The sequence below is a fragment of the Muntiacus reevesi genome, chromosome 2 (genome assembly GCF_963930625.1).
Source record: "Muntiacus reevesi chromosome 2, mMunRee1.1, whole genome shotgun sequence".
NCBI lineage: Eukaryota > Metazoa > Chordata > Mammalia > Artiodactyla > Cervidae > Muntiacus > Muntiacus reevesi.
Genome location: NC_089250.1, coordinates 255,199,822 through 255,220,752, shown reverse-complemented (window position 1 = coordinate 255,220,752; position 20,931 = coordinate 255,199,822). Strand labels below are relative to the sequence as shown.

Below are 20,931 nucleotides of genomic sequence, written 5' to 3'. Positions count from 1 at the left end.
ACATTTCTTATTTAAGTAGTCTCATCACTGTTAAGAGTTACAAACAAAATGAGTTTGGTGGCATGATTAAATATTGTTATATTTAATAATGCATTTCTGAGCGGAGAAAGGAAAGTGAGGGAAAGTGGCAGACAGTTGTGACACATGGGAAGATCCTGCAGTTCATAGCATGGGTACTAGGTGAACCATCTCAGATTTTACTGTGCAAGCTAATTAATGCACCAACGTGTTAATCACTAATGTAAGGAAGAAAACACATCTGTATACAGATAGTTAAAAACCTTGGCAGGATGGCATAATGTTGCTCATATAGTCAGTTTTGTTTGTGGCCATCGTCCTACAGCACTTTCATACTCATTATAAAAAGCAGCCTGCTTTCCTTTCTGTGGTGCTCTTAGGTGGCTCTTCTCAGAAAACATGACTTTTCTAATTGAAGTATAGTTGATTTCCATTGTTTGTTTCTAGTGTACGGCAAAGTGATTCAGTTTTTCGTATATACATATATAATATTCTTTTTCAGATTCTTTTCCATTATAGTTTATTACAAGATAACTGAATATATTTCTCTGTGTTATACAGTAGGGCATTACTGAAACATGACTGTTCTTATTGCTGCTCATCAATATCATACATGCCTTATTTGAGAAATAGAATTTATAGTATGTGTGGCATAGGCTTGCTGGAACAAATATACTACAGTTCTAAATCTTTTAGCAAATTAAAAGTGATTTTTTTTAATATGACTGATTTTGATTTCATAGTTAATCTTCCCTGGCTTTGTTAATAGATCTGCTTCTGGGTGAAAAACCTGCAAACTTTGAAATATGCCTGGGTTCAAGTGCTAGCTTTCCCCTTGCTGGCTGGGGGACTTAAGGCAGATTGCTTAACTTTGCTGATCTTATTTCCTCAGCTGTATGCAAAATGGGGATGACAACAGTACACATTTGTTAGCATTGTAAAGATTAAACGTGAAAACATGTAAACATGTTTATACTGTGTCTGACATGTGGAGTGCGCACAGGTCACACTTTCACCGCGGGGATGTTAAGAGTTGAAAGTATGCCTGCAAAGTCCTTAGCACACAGATGACATCGCAAGAAGCGCTCAAGGATAGCTATTACTGTGGTGGTGGTTTTAAAGTACCGTGCAAATATGAAGTGTTTGAATTGTATCTTTTCTTTAGCCAGGGAGACAGAGAGTCACACAGAAGCACAAGAACCCGCCAGACCAGGGCAGGTCTGAGACTGCTGACAAAGGAAACGATCAGACGGAGAGGCCTGGACCGAGGCAGACTGCTCCCAGAAACAGGCGAATGCTCCGCAGACACACAGTCGACGATACAGTTGCACCCAAGGGCCCAGAGACTGCTGGCAACCTGACCACTCCCCAAGAGGCTAGCATTTCCCAGTCTTAACAGTAATAAGGAGGCATTATCTACTGCCAAGAAGCAAGTCCTCAACAAGAAGATGCTGCGCATGAATACAGCTTAGCACTAAATGAAATTTGTTTGGCTTGAGAAAAGCAGAAAGGTCCTGAAAGCTTTTCTGTGGCTGACAGAAAGAACACAACAGAAGGTCATCACTATCTCTTTCCTCTTCAGAGGTAATGGATACACTTGAAAAGGGATGGACAAAATTTCCAGTGGTGTCCAGATCTTTAAGACATTTAAGTATTTGGGTTCCTGGGTTACAGTGAGAGGTTTCATCACCAGATTCTGACCTCCTTTTACTGAAAGGTGCTAAACCTCTGTGATGTGTATGAGCTAGCAAACCCACAGGCTAAATGAACTCCTCCCTCTGGGATAAGCTCAAGAAAAGCAATTTAGGTTTCACTGTACTGTGGAGGCTGGGCAGAAATATGGCATTTGAATAAAGAAAACAGGGCTGAAAAATGCCTTTAAGCAACACTTGAACCCAAAGATGCCTAAATGCCATTTTGATTGCTCATTTTAGTTCAAAGGACACATATGACATGTTCTACACTATGTATGTGGGGAAAGCTAGGTAGACTTTTTCTTCCAACAGAGTACAGATAATTGACCACTGCACTTATACACCTGTAGCAGTGTCTTTAGAAACATCCCTTACCATTAAGAGCCCCCCTAAACGTCACACCAGATGGATGGTTACTTAACTGGAGAGTAGACTTGGCACATCTTCTCTTAGTCTTTTGATTCAGATTCAAAACTTACAGCACAAACCAGGTCAAAGTAACTTTATGTTAGAATTTATTGCCATTTATTCCTTTTTATAAATTTCTATAGATTATATTTCTTATTTTTTTATGTTACTAATTAGTCTAGAGCTGCAAACATGGGTTTGTCCTGAGTACATTTTCAAATAACTTTGTAATAGGGAAATGGTTTTGTGCACGTTCTTGGAAATATTTGTGTATGTACAGAAGGGAGGGGCTGATTATTTTTCTATAAAGTAATTTATGATTTTTAATTTTCTAATGTGCCTTGGATATGTGCCAAATGATGGGAAAGAAACAGTAAACTTTATGATTCTTGAGTGTGTCATGGTGTACTTTTTTTAGTTTGTTCTCCTATGGTGGTATGTTTCTCAGCCTTGCTGCTACAAACATGTGCTTGGTATGTGGAATCATCTTCTCCCACTGGATAGATATACATTTTATTTTTCAGCTAGAGATAGAAGTGTGACTGAAGTGTGTGAACTGGGTTATTTGGAGCAGATTTTCCAGGGCTGCTGACCTAGTCCAGTCAGCCCAGTGCCTAGGGCCCCCACAAAGGTATTTTCATTTCTTTTAGCATCAGAAGAACAAACTGAATATAACACAGCTACTTAGCCCAAACAGCAAATAAGCACGGTTGCTTTGGAAGTTTCTTCTATTTTTCCTCCTCAGCCCCAGTTTTAAACAAAACCACCTTAATGGCTTAAGTTGCTGTGCTTTTCTAGCATCCTGATTGACTTGGCACTGCAGTTTTTTAGCACAGTCCTGTCCAAGATACAGTACATACATTTTAAACCACCTACTTTTGGGGGTGGCACAATAGTTTTGAAACCCTACCGTGAACCTATTTGCAGGGCAGGAAGAGAGACGCGGGTGTAAAAGAATGGACTTGTAGACCTGGCACGGGGGAGAGGCTGGGACTAATTGGGAGAGTAGCACTGATATGTGCACTACCGTGTGTAAAATACATATAATACCTAGTGGGGAGCTGCTCAGCTCAGTAATGACCTAGAGTGAGGGGGGCAGCGGGAGAGCGCCTCACGAGGGAGGAGATACATGTACACATACAGTTGACTCACTTTGTTGTATAGCAGAAACACAACACTGTAAAGCAACCATACTGTGATTAAAAAAAAATATTAAAAAAGTCAAACTTTCACATATACCCTCCATCATTCTAACAACTGCCCTAGCTGGTAGGAATGTCAAGGGAGGAGGTTTACGGAAATAAGGGGGCTAATTTGCTTACACGGTCAGAGCTGGGGTCAGGGCCCGGCTGGCAGTGTCTCCTGTTTCCAGCTGGGGGTGCCCTTCACCTGGAAATAGAAATACCATGAAGGGGACTCTCAATCCTGGGGGACAAGTTTCCTCTTGAGCTATTCTGGCAACCAGCAGGGTGAGCAATCTGAAGCAATACCTCAATTATTTTTAAAAACACATGTTTCTAATTACTTTCTCAATTAAAACTAAATTTGGAGCCGTGATATATCACTGAGCTCCAAGTCATTTTTAGTGTTGGGAAGTGTTTTTCTTTATACCACAAGATTGTCCATTATATTGATTGAGAGGAGAAAATGTTACCCTGGGGAAATTATTGGGTGGGCCTTGATTTTGTAGAGTTTCTATATTCCAAGGATACAATAAAATTTTAAATTGTATTTGAAGGAGTTAGTAATTTAAGAATACACAAAAATAAATAAATAAAACTAAATTTGACAATTCAGAAATTGGTAATGACAAAATTCCTATTTTGTATGAGAATGTTTTGAATTCAGAGTATTGTCAGTTAAATCAGAAGGTGAGAATAACCAGCTCCCACCCCCCAACGTCATCAACAATTTCTGTCCTCAGTCACTTTGCATTCTCGAGTGTCTCTGAATGAGGGGAGGTTTACAGTCCTTCAACAAATTCACCTCAACAGCTGCCGTAACAGTGGTTATTTTGTAAGAGAAAGCATGTAGCAAACTTGCTCAGAGCTGTCTAGTCTCCTAGTGTTTCTATGTAAAATTTACCTGTTAACTGGGATTATTTTTTCAAAATCCTTGATCAGATTTTACTTTGGTGATTTACTGTTCCTCTGAACTCTTTCTGATGTCCTTAATGGCTCTACTCATTTATTTGTTTACTCAGGAATACTAGACATGTATTCTAACACTGACTTCACTAAATTTTAAGTCTGAAATATTGTAAAATCTCAAGTATAATTTAGAAATATATCAGCAGTGTGATTATCTCTAGCTAGAGCCTGGGACTATAAATCACATTTTCTATCACTTTTCCTGCTATTAATCCTACTGAGCTCATTAAATGTTATGCACTTCCTCTGGAGCTGGGTCCCCCTAGAAACTAAGACAAAAGTTACACTGAACAGCTCACTTGAGAGTTAAGTTTATGATTTAAAGTCACAAGCACAGTTTTTCATAACCTGGTGGGAATAAAGGACAAAAGATGACACTTGCTTTAAGTTACCAGAACATTTCTACCATAATGGTGAACTGCTAAACTGTCTCAACTGGACTTTAATCATTAAAAATCATTTTTCTTAAAAACATGTTTACTAGTGTTTAAATATTATTACCAGTATGTCTCAGTTATTTTGCTAATTTTTTTCAAATGGACGTATCTTCCAGTTAAAGAGGTGGTATGGGTAATATTTTAGATGAGTTAATCTCAATGCTTTGAAAAGCAGATTATAAATGAAATCAAAATTAGGAATTTTCCTACATTAAATGTAAGGACTATCTGCAGGAAGAAAAAGGTCTTATCTGCTTTCAGAACCTATGTCTTGGAAACACCAAAACTACTAGGCTTAATCCATGAGTCTTAACACCTATGATGTGACAGACACTGCCGTTTTCTTCTCACTGAAGATGTTGGAGCAGCTCCTACTTCTGCTAAGGTCATTTTCCCACTTAACACTAATGTCACAAGTATGAAGGATATATTCATGCTGCTACACATGTTCAAAAGCTTTTGATAGGAAAGGACAAAGATTTAAAAATGCAGATCTTCTGCTCATTTCTCTACGGTAAAAAAACAACTTTGTCCAAATTGTTCTAGTTTGCATAACAAGTTTATTTTTAAAAGGTATATAGACAATAAACAAAGTAAACACACCACCAGATCGTAACGTCTGCCAAGTATTATCTGTCCTAGAGTTATTTCCTTAAGTTCCAGTCTCTAGACAAATTCAGTAATCGTCATCTTCATCAGAGTCCATTACTTTTCTTCTGTTGAACTGGGGGGAAAATTAAACGAGTATCATGTTTCATAAAACATAACTCAGATTTTCTGAGAAAACAAATTCCTACCTACTACAGAAAAGACATTTCTGTGTTTAAAATAACTTAAGTGTTTCAGACCAATAGAAGAGCCTTGAAAATTAGACCCTCAATGTATGCAACTTTCTCCCCAAACTTCCCTGTATTGTAAAATAAAAATGTCTATGGGCTAAAATGTTTGACATGCTACATGCAGATGTAACACTTATTTAAAATATCAATCTTTCTTTTGTCGTATGCTTTGGGGGAAACTTACTTTAACTGTTGTTTTCTTTTCTGTTTGTTGGCTTACTTTTTCGAGGATTTCTATTAAACCTTGTTCTGATACCTAGGATAATCAAAGAGAAAAACAGTGCTTTTTTAAAACAAAGAATTGACCTTAGCTGACTGAATCGTTTCAATCCTTCCAGGGTGTGGAGGTAGAGGTCAAGTGGGAAGGAGAATGGGACAGCTGACTGAAACCACTGGCTATAATTCTTGGTTTAAGTTGCACTTAAAATCTGCTCTGCTGGTCTTCATTTGAGGGAGGAAAAGTATCCATCAGTTAGCTTCCTCGAAAAATCCAAGGTTAACAGTTATTTAAGAACCCCTTCATTACCACTAGCAGACAATGACAACCACCTACATCACTGTGTTAAGTGAAAGGGACAGAGATACTCCGCCTCTGCACCGAGACCTTGAGAAGCTTAAAAGCAGGAGACGAGTCACTCAAGAAAATGAAGCCGCTGTCACCCCTCCACATACGTTCTCAGTGTAAAGGGTTCAGGGCAGGTTGATCTCTGCAGGCTGTGGTGGCGGCAGAGGGCTCCCCAGTGCCGGTGGGGCTCGTCTGGATCTTGAACGAAGAGCAGGGTTGCCAGAAAATATCCTCCATGGCAATACAGCAATGCACAGAATAACCAGGAAATTTAGCACTTCTTCATTTGCAAAACAAGCATAACTTTCCCAATTTTAATTAGTACTGCTGACAAACCTTGTTTCCACTGTAGAAGCAATTTAGGCTATCTGACCCTAATAGTCACTGGTTCCAGAGCAATGTCAGAAAAGGAAAGCAGCAGAGGATTTTAGAAAAGAGAGTATCTTTTAGGATCTACGGTAGACACAACTATTCTCTCCTTTAAAAACTGCTTCAACAAGAATTCTGTAACCAGAAAGAGATGAAATTGACCTTCTGAGGATACATTTTGATAAAGTAGGTAACAACAGATTAAAACTGCCTCAAGCTTACCTTCCCACTTAGTTGTCCATACCGTGCCATCTGTATAAGGTAATTCTCTACCGCTTTAGTTTTCTCAGGCTTTACAAGTGCTAAGTTACTTACTAAAAAGAAGAAAGAAAGAAAAAAAAATACATATATAAACACACACACACAAACATGCACAAAAAGAAGTCAGAACTAAATGCACTTGACTAAATGCACTTATTTCTTTGAGACTAAATACTAACATTTCTAAAGCACTTAAGACTTATTCATGTCTTGAGACCAGCAAGGTAGATAAAGCAGATGCTATTGTTACTCTTAAAAATAAGGAAACTACAGTTCAGTTTTGTCAACCTTAGTCAAGACCACAAAGAGGTAGTGGTGAACCAAGATTAAACTCGGGGACTCAGATTCTAAGTTCCATGCTTTAAAAACAAAGCAAAACCATGACTGTTCCATGACGAGCAATTTCTATATTACAGGCATGCATGCTAAGTCGCTTCAGTCATGTCCAACTCTTTGCGACCCCATGGATTCAGGCTCCCCTGTCCATGGGATTCTCCAGGCAAGAATACTGGAATGGGCTGTCATTTCCTCCTCCAGGGGATTTTCCTGAACCAGGGATCGAACCTGCATTTCCTGTGGATCCTGCATTACAGGTGGATTCTTTACTGCTTGAGCCACCAGGGAAGCCCTCAAAAAAGCAACCCGTCCTTGCGAATTTCTGTATTACTATGCATATATAATCATGGTGAGCCATCCAAGGCTGCCTCTTCTAAGCTGGGCTTCAAGTTATAATACAGAAGATAATGTTTCATTCTGATTGGCTCATTTAATTTTTTTTCTTACGGTTTTCTTTTTACTTTTTGTGATGAAAAACACAACACAGATGGAGAACACAGGTACCTCACTTTACTGAGCTTCATGGATACAGCAGTTTCCACAAACGGAGGTCTGTGGCATCCTACATCCCTGCTTTGAGCAAGTCTGCTGGCACTGTTTTCCTGACAGTATGTGCTCACTTCATGTCTTTGTGTCATATTTTGGTAATTTTCACAACATTCCAAACTTTCTATTGCTATTCTCATATATATTATGGTGATCTGTAATCAATGATCTTTGATGTTATTATTGAAAAACAAAAATCGTGACTTGCAGAGGACTCAGATGATGATTAGCATTTTTTAGCAATAAGGTATTTTTAAATTAAGGTATGTATACTTTTTTTTTTAAAGACATAATGCTATTAAACTTAACAGACTATAAAACTTTTATATGCACTGGAAAGCCAAAAAATTTGTATGACTTGCTTACAGTGGTGGTCTGCAACCAAAGCCAAAATATCTCCAAGATCTGCCTGGACAATAAAGCAGAGCCCCCATCACCTGAGTCAACTGCTAGCAGTATTTTGTGACTGATTTGATTGAAGAGTTATTTCCAATAAATTTTACCAAATACAGTCATCCCTTGGAATCTGAAAGGACTGGTTCTAGGATTCCCTGCGGATGCCAAAATCTGAAGATGCTCAGGTCCCTCATATAAAATGGTGTACTACCATCTATCCTCTGTATCTGTGGGTTCTGACTCTATAAAAATGGAGGGTTCACTACATGCACTTGGAGATCATTTCAATAGCAGGAGAGAATGGAGCTGAAACTTTTAATAACAACCTAAGTATGTTTCTTTAGGTTTGTAAACCTAACACTTCTTACAAATAATCTGTATCTCACATGCTTTTAGGTTAAACAAGTATTTAATCTAGAGACAGCAATTATTTCATATACATCTCCCTATTCAAATAACTCAACCCAGTTTTATAAAGAAAGCTGAAGATGCTTACACCGGGCCCGGGCTGACTGATCCAGAACTTGGGCTAAGATACTGTTTCTCATTTCTGCTTCCCTACAACAAAAACAGGACAAGCAAAATTAGAACCAAGCTGCCAGCATTCCTACTGAACACAGAAAGATATAACAAGTCCATTCTTACTCAAAAGCCAGTTTTATATTTTGTGAGTTTGAAAGATAAAACTTTACAGTTTCCCAATTCAGAAGGGAGTTTCAGTTCAACCACCATTATAGACATTTATTAAGTACCCAGTGTGTGAGAAGGGCTAGAAATTAGTAGTGAGATTTCAGGCAAATACACGGACGAATGATTAATCCGTGTAATTTTCTTAGAGATAAAGAAGCTGAGGTTCATGGAGACCACGTTAAGGAGACACAGGTAACTGTGGCCAAGGTATGAAGAGATTCCACGTTTTAAGATTCTCAGTTCTAGTTTTGGGTTGGGAGGGGAGTTACAATTACACCCGTTTCTATCCTTGCACCTTCCCACCTATCCAGGCAGGAACTACTTAGTATTCACAGGACAGTGATCTCAAATTTTTTTAAAGCAGATAGTTTTCAAATGAAGCCCTTCAAGGAACTTAATATGAACTTAACACAGAAAAAAGTAGAGATTCTTTGGCTGAATTAGAAAGCTGAATCCTCTGTACAAGGGAAACAAGAAATAAAACACTATGCAGAAAGCAAAGTGTGCATTCATCAATCTCAGCCCTGAGTGGAGAAAAGAAAAAAAGTGTCTCTTGACGTCAAGCTTTAGCCTTGCAGGTTTGCTGTCTGAATTCCTTCTGGTAGCAGGGTGGAGGCAGGGAAAGAACATCAAGCAGAGAATTTTAAGAGGTCTAAGGTTAGAAAAGCCTTCGACTGTGTGGATCACAATAAACTGTGGAGAATTTTGAAAGAGATGGGAATACCAGACCACCTGACCTGCCTCTTGAGAAACCTATATGTAGGTCAGGAAGCAACAGTTGGAACTGGACATGGAACAACAGACTAGTTCCAAATAGGAAAAGGAGTACGTCAAGGCTGTATATTGTCACCCTGCTTATTTAACTTATATGCAGAGTACATCAGGAGAAACGCTGGGCTGGAAGAAGCACAAGCTGGAAACAAGATTGCCAGGAGAAATATCAATAACTTCAGATATGCAGATGACACCACCCTTATGGCAGAGAGTGAAGAGGAACTAAAAAGCCTCTTGAAAGTGAAAGAGGAGAGTGAAAAAGTTGGCTTAAAGCTTAACATTCAGAAAACTAAGATCACAGCATCTGGTCCCAATACCTCATGGCAAATAGATGGGGAGACAGTGGAAATAGTACCAGACTTCATTTTTTTGGGCTCCAAAATCACTGCAGACGGTGATTGCAGCCATGAAATTAAAAGACGCTTACTCCTTGGAAGGAAAGCTATGACCAACCTAGATAGCACATTAAAAAGCAGAGACATTTCTTTGCCAACAAAGGTCTGTCTGGTCAAGGCCATGGTTTTTCCAGTGGTCATATATGGATGTGAGAGTTGGACTGTGAAGAAAACTGAGCACCGAAAAATCGATGCTTTTGAACTGTGGTGTTGGAGAAGACTCTTGAGAGTCCCTTAGACTGCAAGGAGATCCAACCAGTCCATCCTAAAGGAGATCAGTCCTGGGTATTCATTGGAAGGACTGATGCTGAAGCTGAAACTCCAATACTTTGGCCACCTCACACGAAGAGTTGACTCATTGAAAAAGACCCTGATGCTAGGAGGGATTGGGGGCAGGAGGAGAAGGGGACGAAGGATGAGATGGCTGGATGGTATCACCAACTCGATGGGCATGAGTTTGAGTAAACTCCGGGAGTTGGTGATGGACAGGGGGGCCTCACGTGCTGCGGTTCATGGGGTTGCAGAGTCGGACACGGCTGAGCGACTGAACTGAATTGAAGGTTAGAAGTGACTCAAGTGATGGCAAAAGTAAAGGAAAATCCTCTGTGGAAGAATCCAGAAGAAGAGTGATCAATTAAGTGACACATCTGAATTTCAGATATGTTAAAATGTGAAGAAAAATTCACATCTTCAGAACCAGTGAAGTTCATGTTGTAGATTTATTTTCTTCTTAGCACTATCCCAGGTGCTTACCAATCTGTCTTTCCCTCTAATGTGAGCTACATACAGAAGGGAAGGAACCTTCTCCATCTTTCATATTTCTGTAGACACAGCACAATGCCTGACCCAGAGCAGGTGCTCAGTAAGTATTTGATGGATCAATCAATGAATTAAAAGGTAGAATGGGGGACTTCCCTGGCAGTCCAGTGGTTAAGACTCTGCACTTACTACACAGGAGGCATGAGTTCCACCCCTGGTTGGGGAACTGCAATCACACATGCTGTGTGTGTGCTGTGCCAGGCAAAAATAAAAGGCAGCTTGGGGGCAGGGAGGGATAGGGAGTTGTTTAATAGGTATACTTCCAGTTTTGTAAGATGAAAAAGCTCTAGATATGTGTTGTAAAGCAATGAGAATACAGTTAATACGACTGAATGATACACTCAGAAGTAGTTAAGAAGGTAAATTTTACCTTTTGTGTTTTTCTTACCAGTTAGGTAAAAAAGGTAGCATGATGGGGTAACTAATAAATCTGCCAAGTGTGAGGTGCTCTGCCACGTGATGAGATAAAATAACTTTGAGAATAGGAAAAACAATTAATATTTCTTGTGCATATGTGCTCAGTCACTTCAGCCGCTTGAGAATAGGAAAAACAGTTAATATTTCTTGTGCATGTGTGCTCAGTCACTTCAGTCGCCTCCTACTCTTTGCGACCCTATGGACTGTAGCCTGCCAGGCTCCTCTGTCCATGGGATTCTTCAGGCAAGAATCCTGGAGTGGGTTGCGTGCCCTCTGTACCCCTCACAACACCCCTATAAGGTAGTCCTATTATTATGCTTATCTTAAGGTAATCACAGTTTAGCAGAGAAACATCAATCAGTAATTGCAATACATAGTAGTAAGTACTGTGGGGTTCCGTACATGCTTAATTAACAAAATAGTAATGGGTCTGGAAAAATCCCTATGCCAGGAAGAACTTTAAGATTCACACACCTATGACTATAACTAAAGTTAAAAAGAAAAACAGGTGAAACCACCCTTCAAAGAGTTCAGAGTTCCCACAGACATAGAGAACAGAGCAGGAGGTTAGTGGCAGAGCAGGAGGTGGGCAAAGTGGGTGAACGCTGTCAAAAGCACAAACTTCCAGTTATAAATAAGCCATGGGGATGTAATATGTAATATATAGACTGAGGGTGGTGACTATACTTAAAGAGTATTGAATTGTATATAGTCAATAGTATTGAAAGTTGCTGAGAGTAAATCTTAGAAGTTCTCATCACAAGAAAAAAAAATCTGTAATTACGTTTGGTGATGGATGTTAACCACTTACTCTGGTAGTCCCTTCACAATATAAGCAAATATGGAATCAGTATGCTGTACACCAGGGACTAATGTTGTCAATTATTTCTTAATTAAAAAAAAGTGGGGGGGGGGGGGAGCCTCTACATTCAGAGTTCCAGCCCATACCTGTGCTTTGCTTCCTGTTGTGCTGCATCGCCAGGATCCTGAAAAAACAATTTTATCTTTTAGAAATTTCACAGAGGGGGAATAAAAAAAAGGAACTATTTTATTTTGTTTCTAGTACCTAACAGGCTCCTGCAGTGGTAGTGATGGGCTTACAAAATAATTAAAAGCTGGGCCTCACAGAAGTAAAAAGGTAAGTTTCCACTTACTACAACGTTTTGATGAACTTCTAAAGTCTCAAGCTAATGGAATGTTTTTGAATACAAACAGGTGTTAGGGCGAAACGTCCCCTCTTAAGAAACCGTATTTTACGAGATAAGAATAATTTCTGGAAAAGAAAATGTGCTTCGGGATTGGGGACGCTGATGATCAAACAACGCTCCCTTCCAGGCTATCCGGCTCCATCCCTAACACTTCACTCCGAGTCTCCTCATAGCAGAGTCAATAGTTGACGTTTCATCTACGAGGTTAGTGTTCATGCCTGGCTCTCCTCAGGACTGTCAAAACTCCGTCAGGCGATGTTCCCCGCTGTACCCTCAGCACCTGGCATAGGGAAGACCCCTCAGAAGACATCTGTCGACCCCTTGGGTCGAACCAACTGTATTCTAAACAACATTCGGCTGAAACACTAGTCAAGGAGGCTAGGTCCATTAGCTAAGGGCACCGAGAGACCGGAGAAGCTGAGCATTCTGCTCGGGACCCAAGACGGCCGGCCGGGTGAGAGACCGACTCCCGGCCGCCGACCGGCCCGCGCCCGACCATCCTGGGGCAGCACGTGGTTCGCTGGCCGCCCGAGCCCCCACGCGACGGGCAGAGGGGCCGAGGTGGCTCGGAGGCTACCAGAAGCCCGCCGCGGGCGGAGGCGGGGTCCTCGGCCCCTGGGCAGCGACGCCTGGAGCCTCCGCCGGGGGCCGCGCCCTCTACCTCGGGTGAGGGCGGCGCCCAGCAGGGGACGGGCTGGGCCGGTGTCGGGTTCGCTCACCCCGTGCTTCGCCTGCAGCTCGGCCAGCCTCTGCTTCCTCAGCGCCTCGAGCTCCTGCTCCGCCATGCTGCGGCCGTCCCGGGCGAGCAGCCGCGAACACGCACCGACTCACTCCGAGGGAACGCCGGCAGTCCCTCTGCGCGCGCGCCGCCCTCCCCAGTGCGCAGGCGCCCGCAGCGACCAGGCATCACCAATCCAGCCCAGAGCCGCGCCGCCCGCTCCAGCCAGTGCCTGGAGAGAAGCCCAAATCCGCGATCGCAGGCGGTGGAACGTAGTGCAGAACTGATGCGCCGACACTTCCAGAACTCTGTCCTTCCTCCCAGCTGCAAGCGCGTGCTCAGCTGGCATGGGCGCCGGCAGGGTTAAGATCCGGCTGTGTGTGGGAAAAGATAGTGACCTAGAAACAGGCTACCATCAGCAACTATAACTGTAGGTAAAATTTGTTGAGCGTATAACGTGCTGCTGCTAAGTCACTTCAGTCGTGTCCGACTCTTTGCGACCCCATCCCTGGGGTTCTCCAGGCAAGAACATTGGAGTGGGTTGCCATTTCCTTCTCCAGTGCATAAAAGTGAAAAGTGAAAGTGAAGTCGCTCAGTCATGTCCGACTCTTTGCGACCCCATGGACTGCAGCCTACCAGGCTCCTCTGTCCATGGGATTTTCTAGGCAAGAGTACTGGAGTGGGGTGCCATTGCCTTCTCCGTTATAACGGGTTAGGTTCCTGTTATCTCTATTGGCTGATAAGGATCCGGGCGCTTAGATAAGTGGAATGATGGAAACTGTGCTGAAACTGGACGGCAGTGATGGTTGCACAATTTTGTTTTCCTCAGCCGTCACCAGAGTTTTGTCTACCCCTTGGGTCGGACAAACTCGTCTTCTAGAAAACATTAAGCTAGCAGGCTAGATTCATGTGGGAATTTATTTCCCCAACTAGGGATGGAACCTGTGCCCCTTGCAGTAGAAGCCCGAGTCTTAATCACTGAACCCTAGATGAAGGCCCATAGTTCTTAAATTTGTTCAAAAATGTTAAATTGTACACTGAAAATGGATTGAGGGCGGGACTGGAGCAAACAGAGACTCGCTGGTCATCCGGCATGGAGAAGCCAAGTTAAAATAAACCTGGGAGGCTGAAGTTGGGAATCAGACAGGTCTGGCTTCCCTGATAGCTCAGTTTTAAAGAATCCGCTTTCAATGCAGGGAACCCAGGTTTGATTCCCAGGTCGGGAAGATTCCTGAAGAAGGGATAGGCTACCCACTCCAGTATTCTTGGGCTTCCCTTGTGGTTCAGCTGGTAAAGAATCCTCCTGCAGTGTGGGAGACCTGGGTTCAATCCCTGGGTTGGGAAGATCCCCTGGAGAAGGGAAAGGCTACTCACCTCAGTATTCTGGCCTGGAGAATTCCATGGACTGTATGGTCCATGGGGTCACAAAGAGTCAGACAAGACTGAGTGACTTTCACTTTTACTTTCTTTCCTCAGAGGTTGGTGTAGGAGCTATGAAATGTGGTGTGAACTGTGGGGACACTCCCAACACACTCAGAAACATGCTCACACACAAACACACACACACGGCACACTCAGGGCTGTCCTGGGGTGAAATCCCGGGCAGTAAGATTGTGCGCCTCGGGCCTGGAGACATTGGTTCCTGTTGGGGGGATTGTCAGCTCCCTAACCCTGTGTCATGCTTGTTTTCTCAGTTGTGGCTAAATATAATGTCATTTACCATTTTAACCAATTTTAAATGTACAGTTCAGTAGTGTTAAATACATTGACCTTGTACAATCTCTAGCATGCTTTTTGTTTTGTAAAACTGAAACTATGCCCTATAATTAACAATTCCCAATCCCCTCTTCCTCCAGACCTTGAACCATTTTACCTTCTGATTCTACAAATTTGCTTGTGACTGGTGTAAGGCGAGTGCAGAGAAAAACAGAGCGAGCAGGGCAGTCAGGCAAGAAAAGGAAATTTATTAAAGGGAAAAGAGAGGGTGACTGGCTCTTAAGGAGGACCAGCGTTCTTCCTTTCTGACGGAGTCCTTCTTTTTTTTTTTTTTTTTTTTTTGACGGATGAAAAAATTCTCTGAAGGGAGGGTCACGTAGCCGGAAGTCTGTAATCTGGTAGTCTTGAAGCTTTGGGAAGATAGGCTCCAGTGAAATAACAGGATGCTATTTGGGCAATTTGGTCAGTCTCACAGATCACTTTGATTTATTCCTTGTTTGTGAGGTCGACATAATGAGCCATCTTATCAATGAGACCCAATGTGGGCCCTATCAACAGGTATCTCATTAAATGGAATCACACTATTTGTCCTTTTGTGACTAGCTTCTTTCACTTGGTATAATGTGTTCAAGGTTCATCCATGTTGTAACCTGTGTCAGAATTTTCTTCCTTTTTGAGAGTGAGTAATATTTCTCCCTCCCTCCCTTCCTTTTCTTGAATATACTTTCTAGTCATTTTAGTATTTTGCTGGGTTTTTTTTTTTCCCAAGGAACTCAAAATTTATCAGTATTGATTACTTTTTTATCTTTTTATCTATTTCTACCTACTTTTAATATTTCCACTGTTATTTTCTTTTCAGTTCCTTCAGATGAGCATTCTGTATGTTCGTTTTTATTCTTTCTTATTTAATAATGAAAACATTTAAGCAATTAATTTACTTGTGAGCACATATACACATATATAAAACTATATATATACACACACACACATAGTCTTATTTACATATCATAGTTATACATATCAGTAGTGTTATTTTTTCTCTTTCATAATGTCTTAAAATGGTTTCCTATTTTGTAAAACCATGATCAAAATAATATGGTTTTTAAAAGTCACTTATTTATGAGGTGACTAGCTATTCCCGACACACTCCTACCAACACATTCTTAGTTCCGTAAAGGTAAATCTAGCTGATACTGTAGTTATTCTATCATTTATTCTTTTATTAACTATGTATTGAGATAAAAAAAAATCAGGTAGTGAGGACAGGGAGTGGTGTCAGGGAAGTGTTCCTTGAGATGCTGACTTCTGAATAAGTACCTGAAGGAAGAGAGACAGAGTCCCAAAGATATCATATGGAAGAGAATTCCAGGTAGAAGGAACAGAAATGCAAGGACCCTGAAGTTGGAGCCTGCAATGTTTAAGGAACTGCAGGAATATCATTGAGGCTGAACCATGAACTATGGGAATGTGGAGAAGGCAAATGTAGAATCATGAAATAAGTTAAGAGGATATATATTTAAATAATATACCTATGCTGTTATGTCTTAATTTATATAATTTAGACATTTTCCTAATGTCTGAGGAAACGACTTAGGAAATGTCTAAGCATAATACCCGTGATGGCTAAGGATTTAACACGCTGCACAGCCCTTATTTCTCTTCCTTAGTTTCTTAATACACATATTACTATTTTTAGTTCCAAAGTTGTTGATTGTTCTATCTTTAAGCAATACACTTACAACTTGTATTTCTTATTTCATCAGGTATAGACAGTGTCTCTTGACTCCCAGGTTTAAAAATGAAGACATCAGCATCTCTGTCCTCCCAGTAAGTTCACATCCTTTTTTCCACATTCCCAGGTTCTATTATCTCTGTTGCATCTTACTGATATTCTAATCTGTAATCATAATTAAATCTTTTTCCTTCCTTTTTATTGAGATATAACTGACCTACAGCCCTGTATAAGTTTAAGGTATACAGCATAATGATTAAACTTACATACATTATGAAATGATTATGACAATAAATTTAGTGAATATGTATCATCTCATATGTTCTGTGCTCAGTAGCTTCAGTTGTGTCTGACTCTTTGCAACCTATGGACTGTAAGCCCAGCAGGCTCCTCTATCCATGGGATCCTCCAGGCAAGAATACTGGAGTGACTATAAGCAAGGTGAAAAGACAGCCCTCAGATTGGGAGAAAATAATAGCAAACGAAGCAACAGACAAAGGATTAATCTCAAAAATATACAAGCAACTCCTGCAGCTCAACTCCAGAAAAATAAATGACCCAATCAAAAAATGGGCCAAAGAACTAAACAGACATTTCTCCAAAGAAGACATACAGATGGCTAACAAACACATGAAAAGATGCTCAACATCACTCATTATCAGAGAAATGCAAATCAAAACCACAATGAGGTACCATCTCACGCCAGTCAGAATGGCTGCTATCCAAAAGTCTATAAGCAATAAATGCTGGAGAGGGTGTGGAGAAAAGGGAACCCTCTTACACTGTTGGTGGGAATGCAAACTAGTACAGCCGCTATGGAAAACAGTGTGGAGATTCCTTAAAAAACTGGAAATAGAACTGCCATATGACCCAGCAATCCCACTTCTGGGCATACACACCGAGGAAACCAGATCTGAAAGAGACACGTGCACCCCAATGTTCATCGCAGCACTGTTTATAATAGCCAGGACATGGAAGCAGCCTAGATGCCCATCAGCAGACGAATGGATAAGGAAGCTGTGGTACATATACACCATGGAATATTACTCAGCCGTTAAAAAGAATTCATTTGAATCAGTTCTAAGGAGATGGATGAAAATGGAGCCCATTATACAGAGTGAAGTAAGCCAGAAAGATAAAGACCATTACAGTATACTAACACATATATATGGAATTTAGAAAGATGGTAATGATAACCCTATATGCAAAACAGAAAAAGAGACACAGACGTACAGAACAGACTTTTGGACTCTGTGGGAGAAGGCGAGGGTGGGATGTTTCAAGAGAACAGCATCGAAACATGTATATTATCTAGGGTGAACAGATCACCAGCCCAGGTTGGATGCATGAGACAAGTGCTTGGGCCTGGTGCACTGGGAAGACCCAGAGGGATCGGGTAGAGAGGGAGGTGGGAGGGGGGATCGGGATGGGGAATACATGTAAATCCATGGCTAATTCATGTCAATGTATGACAAAAACCACTACAATATTGTAAAGTAATTAGCTTCCAACTAATAAAAATAAATGAAAAAAATTAAAATATTAAAAAAAATAATAAAAAGAGATTAAAAAAAAAAAAAAAAGAATACTGGAGTGGGTTGCCATGCCCTCCTCCAGGGGATCTTCCCGACCTGGGAATTGAACCCATATCTCTGACATCTCTTGCATTGCCGGCAGGTTCTTTTCCCACTGAGCCACCTGGGAAGCCCCATCATCTCACATAGATACAAAATAGAAGAAAAAGGAAAAAAAAATTCTTGTTTCCTTGTGATGAAAACTTTTAGGATTTACTCTTTTAACAACTGTCATATATAATATATGGCAGCATTAATTATGTTAATCATGTTGTACATTACATCCTTCAGTTCAGTTCAGTTCAGTCGCTCAGTCGTGTCTGACTCTTTGCGATCCCATGAATCACAGCACGCCAGGCCTCCCTGTCCATCACAAACTCCCGGAGTTTACTCAAACTCATGTCCATCTAGTCGGTGATACCATCCAGCCATCTCATTCTCTGTCGTCCCCTTCTCCTCCTGCCCCCAATCCCCCCCAGCATCAGGGTCTTTTCCAATGAGTCAACTCTTCGCATGAGGTGGCCAAAGTATTGGAATTTCAGCTTCAGCATCAGTCCTTCCAATGAACACCCAGGACTGATCTCCTTTAGGATGGACTGGTTGGATCTCCTGGCAGTCCAAGGGACTCTCAAGAGTCTTCTCCAACACCACAGTTCGAAAGCATCAATTTTTCGGTGCTCAGCTTTCTTCACAGTCCAACTCTCACATCCATACATGACCACTGGAAAAACCATAGCCTTGACCAGACGGACCTTTGTTGGCAAAGTAATGTCTCTGCTTTTTAATATGCTATCTAGGTTAGTCATAACTTTCCTCCAAGGAGTAAGCGTCTTTTAATTTCATGACTGCAGTTACCACCTGCAGTGATTTTGGAGCCCCCCAAAATAAAGTCTGACACTGTTTCCACTGTTTTCCCATCATTTGCCATGAAGTGATGGGACCAAAGGCCATGATCTTAGTTTTCTGAATGTTGAGCTTGAAGCCAACTTTTTCACTCTCCTCTTTCGCTTTCATCAAGAGGCTTTTTAGTTCCTCTTCACTCTCTGCCCTAATGGTGTTGTCATCTGCATATCTGAGGTTATTGATATTTCTCCTGGCAATCTTGATTCCAGCTTGTGCTTCTTCCAGCCCAGTATTTCTCCTGATGTACTCTGCATATAAGTTAAATAAGCAGGGTGACAGTATACAGCCTTGACGTACTCCTTTTCCACATTACATCCTTAGTACTTCTTTTATCTTATAACTGACAGTTGTAACTTTTGACCACTTTCATCCAATTCCTGCCCTCCTAAGCCCCCTTCTTCACCTCTGGTAGCCACAAATCTGATCTCTTTTTCTATGAGTTTGTCTGTTTGAAGTATAGTTGACCTACAACACTATGTTAGCTCCTAGTGTACAACATATTGATTCACTATTTCTATGCATTACAAAATGATCACCACGATCAGTTTAGATACTGTCTGTCACCGTACGTGGTTGTATGTGCTCAGTTGTGTCTGACTCTTTGCGACCCCATTGACTGGAGCCTGCAAGGCTCCTCTGCCCATTGAATTTTCTAGTCTAGAATACTGGAGTGGGTGGCTATTTCCTGATCCCCAAACATAGATATTGCATAATTATTGACTATATTCTCTATACTGTACAGTTCATCCTGTGACTCATTTATTTTGTAACTGGAACTCTGTACCCCTTGATCTCCCTCACATATTTCATTTCTCCTTCCAACCCCTCCTCTTCTCTAGCAACCACTTGTTTGCTCTCTGTATCTATGACTTTGTTTTGATATTATCTGTGACTGCTTTTCAGTTCACTTGTTTCAGATTACATGTACACATGAAATCATATGGTATTTGTCTTTCTCCATCTGACATTTCACATAGCATGGTACCCTCTAGGTCCATCCATGTTGTTGCAAATAACAGAATTTCCTTCTTTTTTTTAATGACTGAATGATATTGTGTTGTTTATATATGCCTCATTTTCTTTATTCATTCATCCACTGATGGCCACTCAGGTTGTTTCCATGTCAGAGCTATTGTGTATAATGCTAGTGTGTGTAATATTGCAGTGAAATTGGGAGTGCCTTTGTTTTTCTTTATCAAAGGAAATCGAACATTTCTTTTCAACTCTCCATCACGTCGTGTGTTCTGACGGACTCCACTCTCATTATCAGATAGCTGCCTTATAAAGGCCTTCCTTCTCCCTCTTTAATTGGGACAGGTTTCTCTCTATGATTGTTGCATCCCTGTCCTTCTGGATTTATTTCTTGGATTCCCTGTTTTCTAGCCCTCATCCAGTTTTTTTTTTTTTTTAATTCTATTTTTAAAATTTATTTATTTTTGGCTGCCCTGGGTCTTCATTGTTGCAGGCAGACTCTCTCATTGCAGCAAGTGAGGGCTACTATTTGGGCTTGTCATTGCAGTGGCTTTTCTTGCTGTAGAGTTCCGGCTTTAGGGCACATGGGCCTCAGTAGTTGCAGTTCCTGGGCTCAGTAGTTGTGGCATGTGGGCTTAGTTGCCCTGAGGCATGTGAAATCCTCTCTGAACAGTGACTGACCCAGTGTTCCCTGCATTGGCAGGCAATTTCTTAACTACTGGACCACTAGAGAAGTCCTACATTCTATTTGTTTATTTGTTTATGGCTGCACTGGGTCCTGCATTGGCAGGCAGATTCTTAACCGCTGGACCACCAGGGAAATCCTAAATTCGATTTATTTATTTATGGCTATGCTGGGTTCTCGTTGCTGCACTCAGGCTTTCTCTAGTTGAGGTAAGTGGGGGCTACTCTCTGGTTGCGATGCATGAGCTTCTCATTTCCGTGGCTTCTCTTGTTGTAGAGCATGGGTCCTAGGGTGCACAGGCTTCACTAG

General features: G+C 41.2%; 2 protein-coding genes across 5 annotated transcripts in view; one reads left to right on the top strand and one right to left on the bottom strand.

Moving 5' to 3' along the window:
- The window catches only part of ANKRD27 (ankyrin repeat domain 27), a 64,653-nt gene extending 62,142 nt beyond the window's left edge, over positions 1–2,511 (top strand). For 3 of the 4 annotated variants that reach the window (XM_065925729.1, XM_065925730.1, XM_065925732.1), the window contains one exon: positions 1,184–2,511. In XM_065925729.1, coding sequence (XP_065781801.1) covers positions 1,184–1,414 — 231 coding nt within the window. In that variant the 3' untranslated portion in view covers positions 1,415–2,511. The remainder of the gene's footprint in view (positions 1–1,183) is intronic. The other variant, XM_065925731.1, reaches the window with a different exon arrangement.
- Positions 2,512–5,244: 2,733 nt separating this feature from the next.
- On the bottom strand, positions 5,245–13,207 carry PDCD5 (programmed cell death 5). The gene is made up of 6 exons (XM_065920556.1): positions 13,042–13,207; positions 12,063–12,100; positions 8,516–8,577; positions 6,703–6,794; positions 5,731–5,802; positions 5,245–5,431 (listed from the first exon to the last, which is right to left on the bottom strand). Exons 1-6 carry the CDS (start codon positions 13,105–13,107, stop codon positions 5,384–5,386), a joined length of 378 nt encoding a protein of 125 aa, XP_065776628.1. The 5' UTR covers positions 13,108–13,207; the 3' UTR covers positions 5,245–5,383.
- Between the last annotated feature and the right edge of the window lie 7,724 nt (positions 13,208–20,931).

Coding starts and splice junctions, on each gene's coding strand:
- PDCD5 (XM_065920556.1), bottom strand. CDS start 13,107: ATGGCGGAGCAGGAGCTCGAGGCGCTGAGGAAGCAGAGGCTGGCCGAG. Junction 12,101..13,041: donor AGCTGCAGGCGAAGCACGGG/GTGAGCGAACCC, acceptor TTGTTTTTTCAG/GATCCTGGCGATGCAGCACA. Junction 8,578..12,062: donor CAACAGGAAGCAAAGCACAG/GTATGGGCTGGA, acceptor TTTTTGTTGTAG/GGAAGCAGAAATGAGAAACA.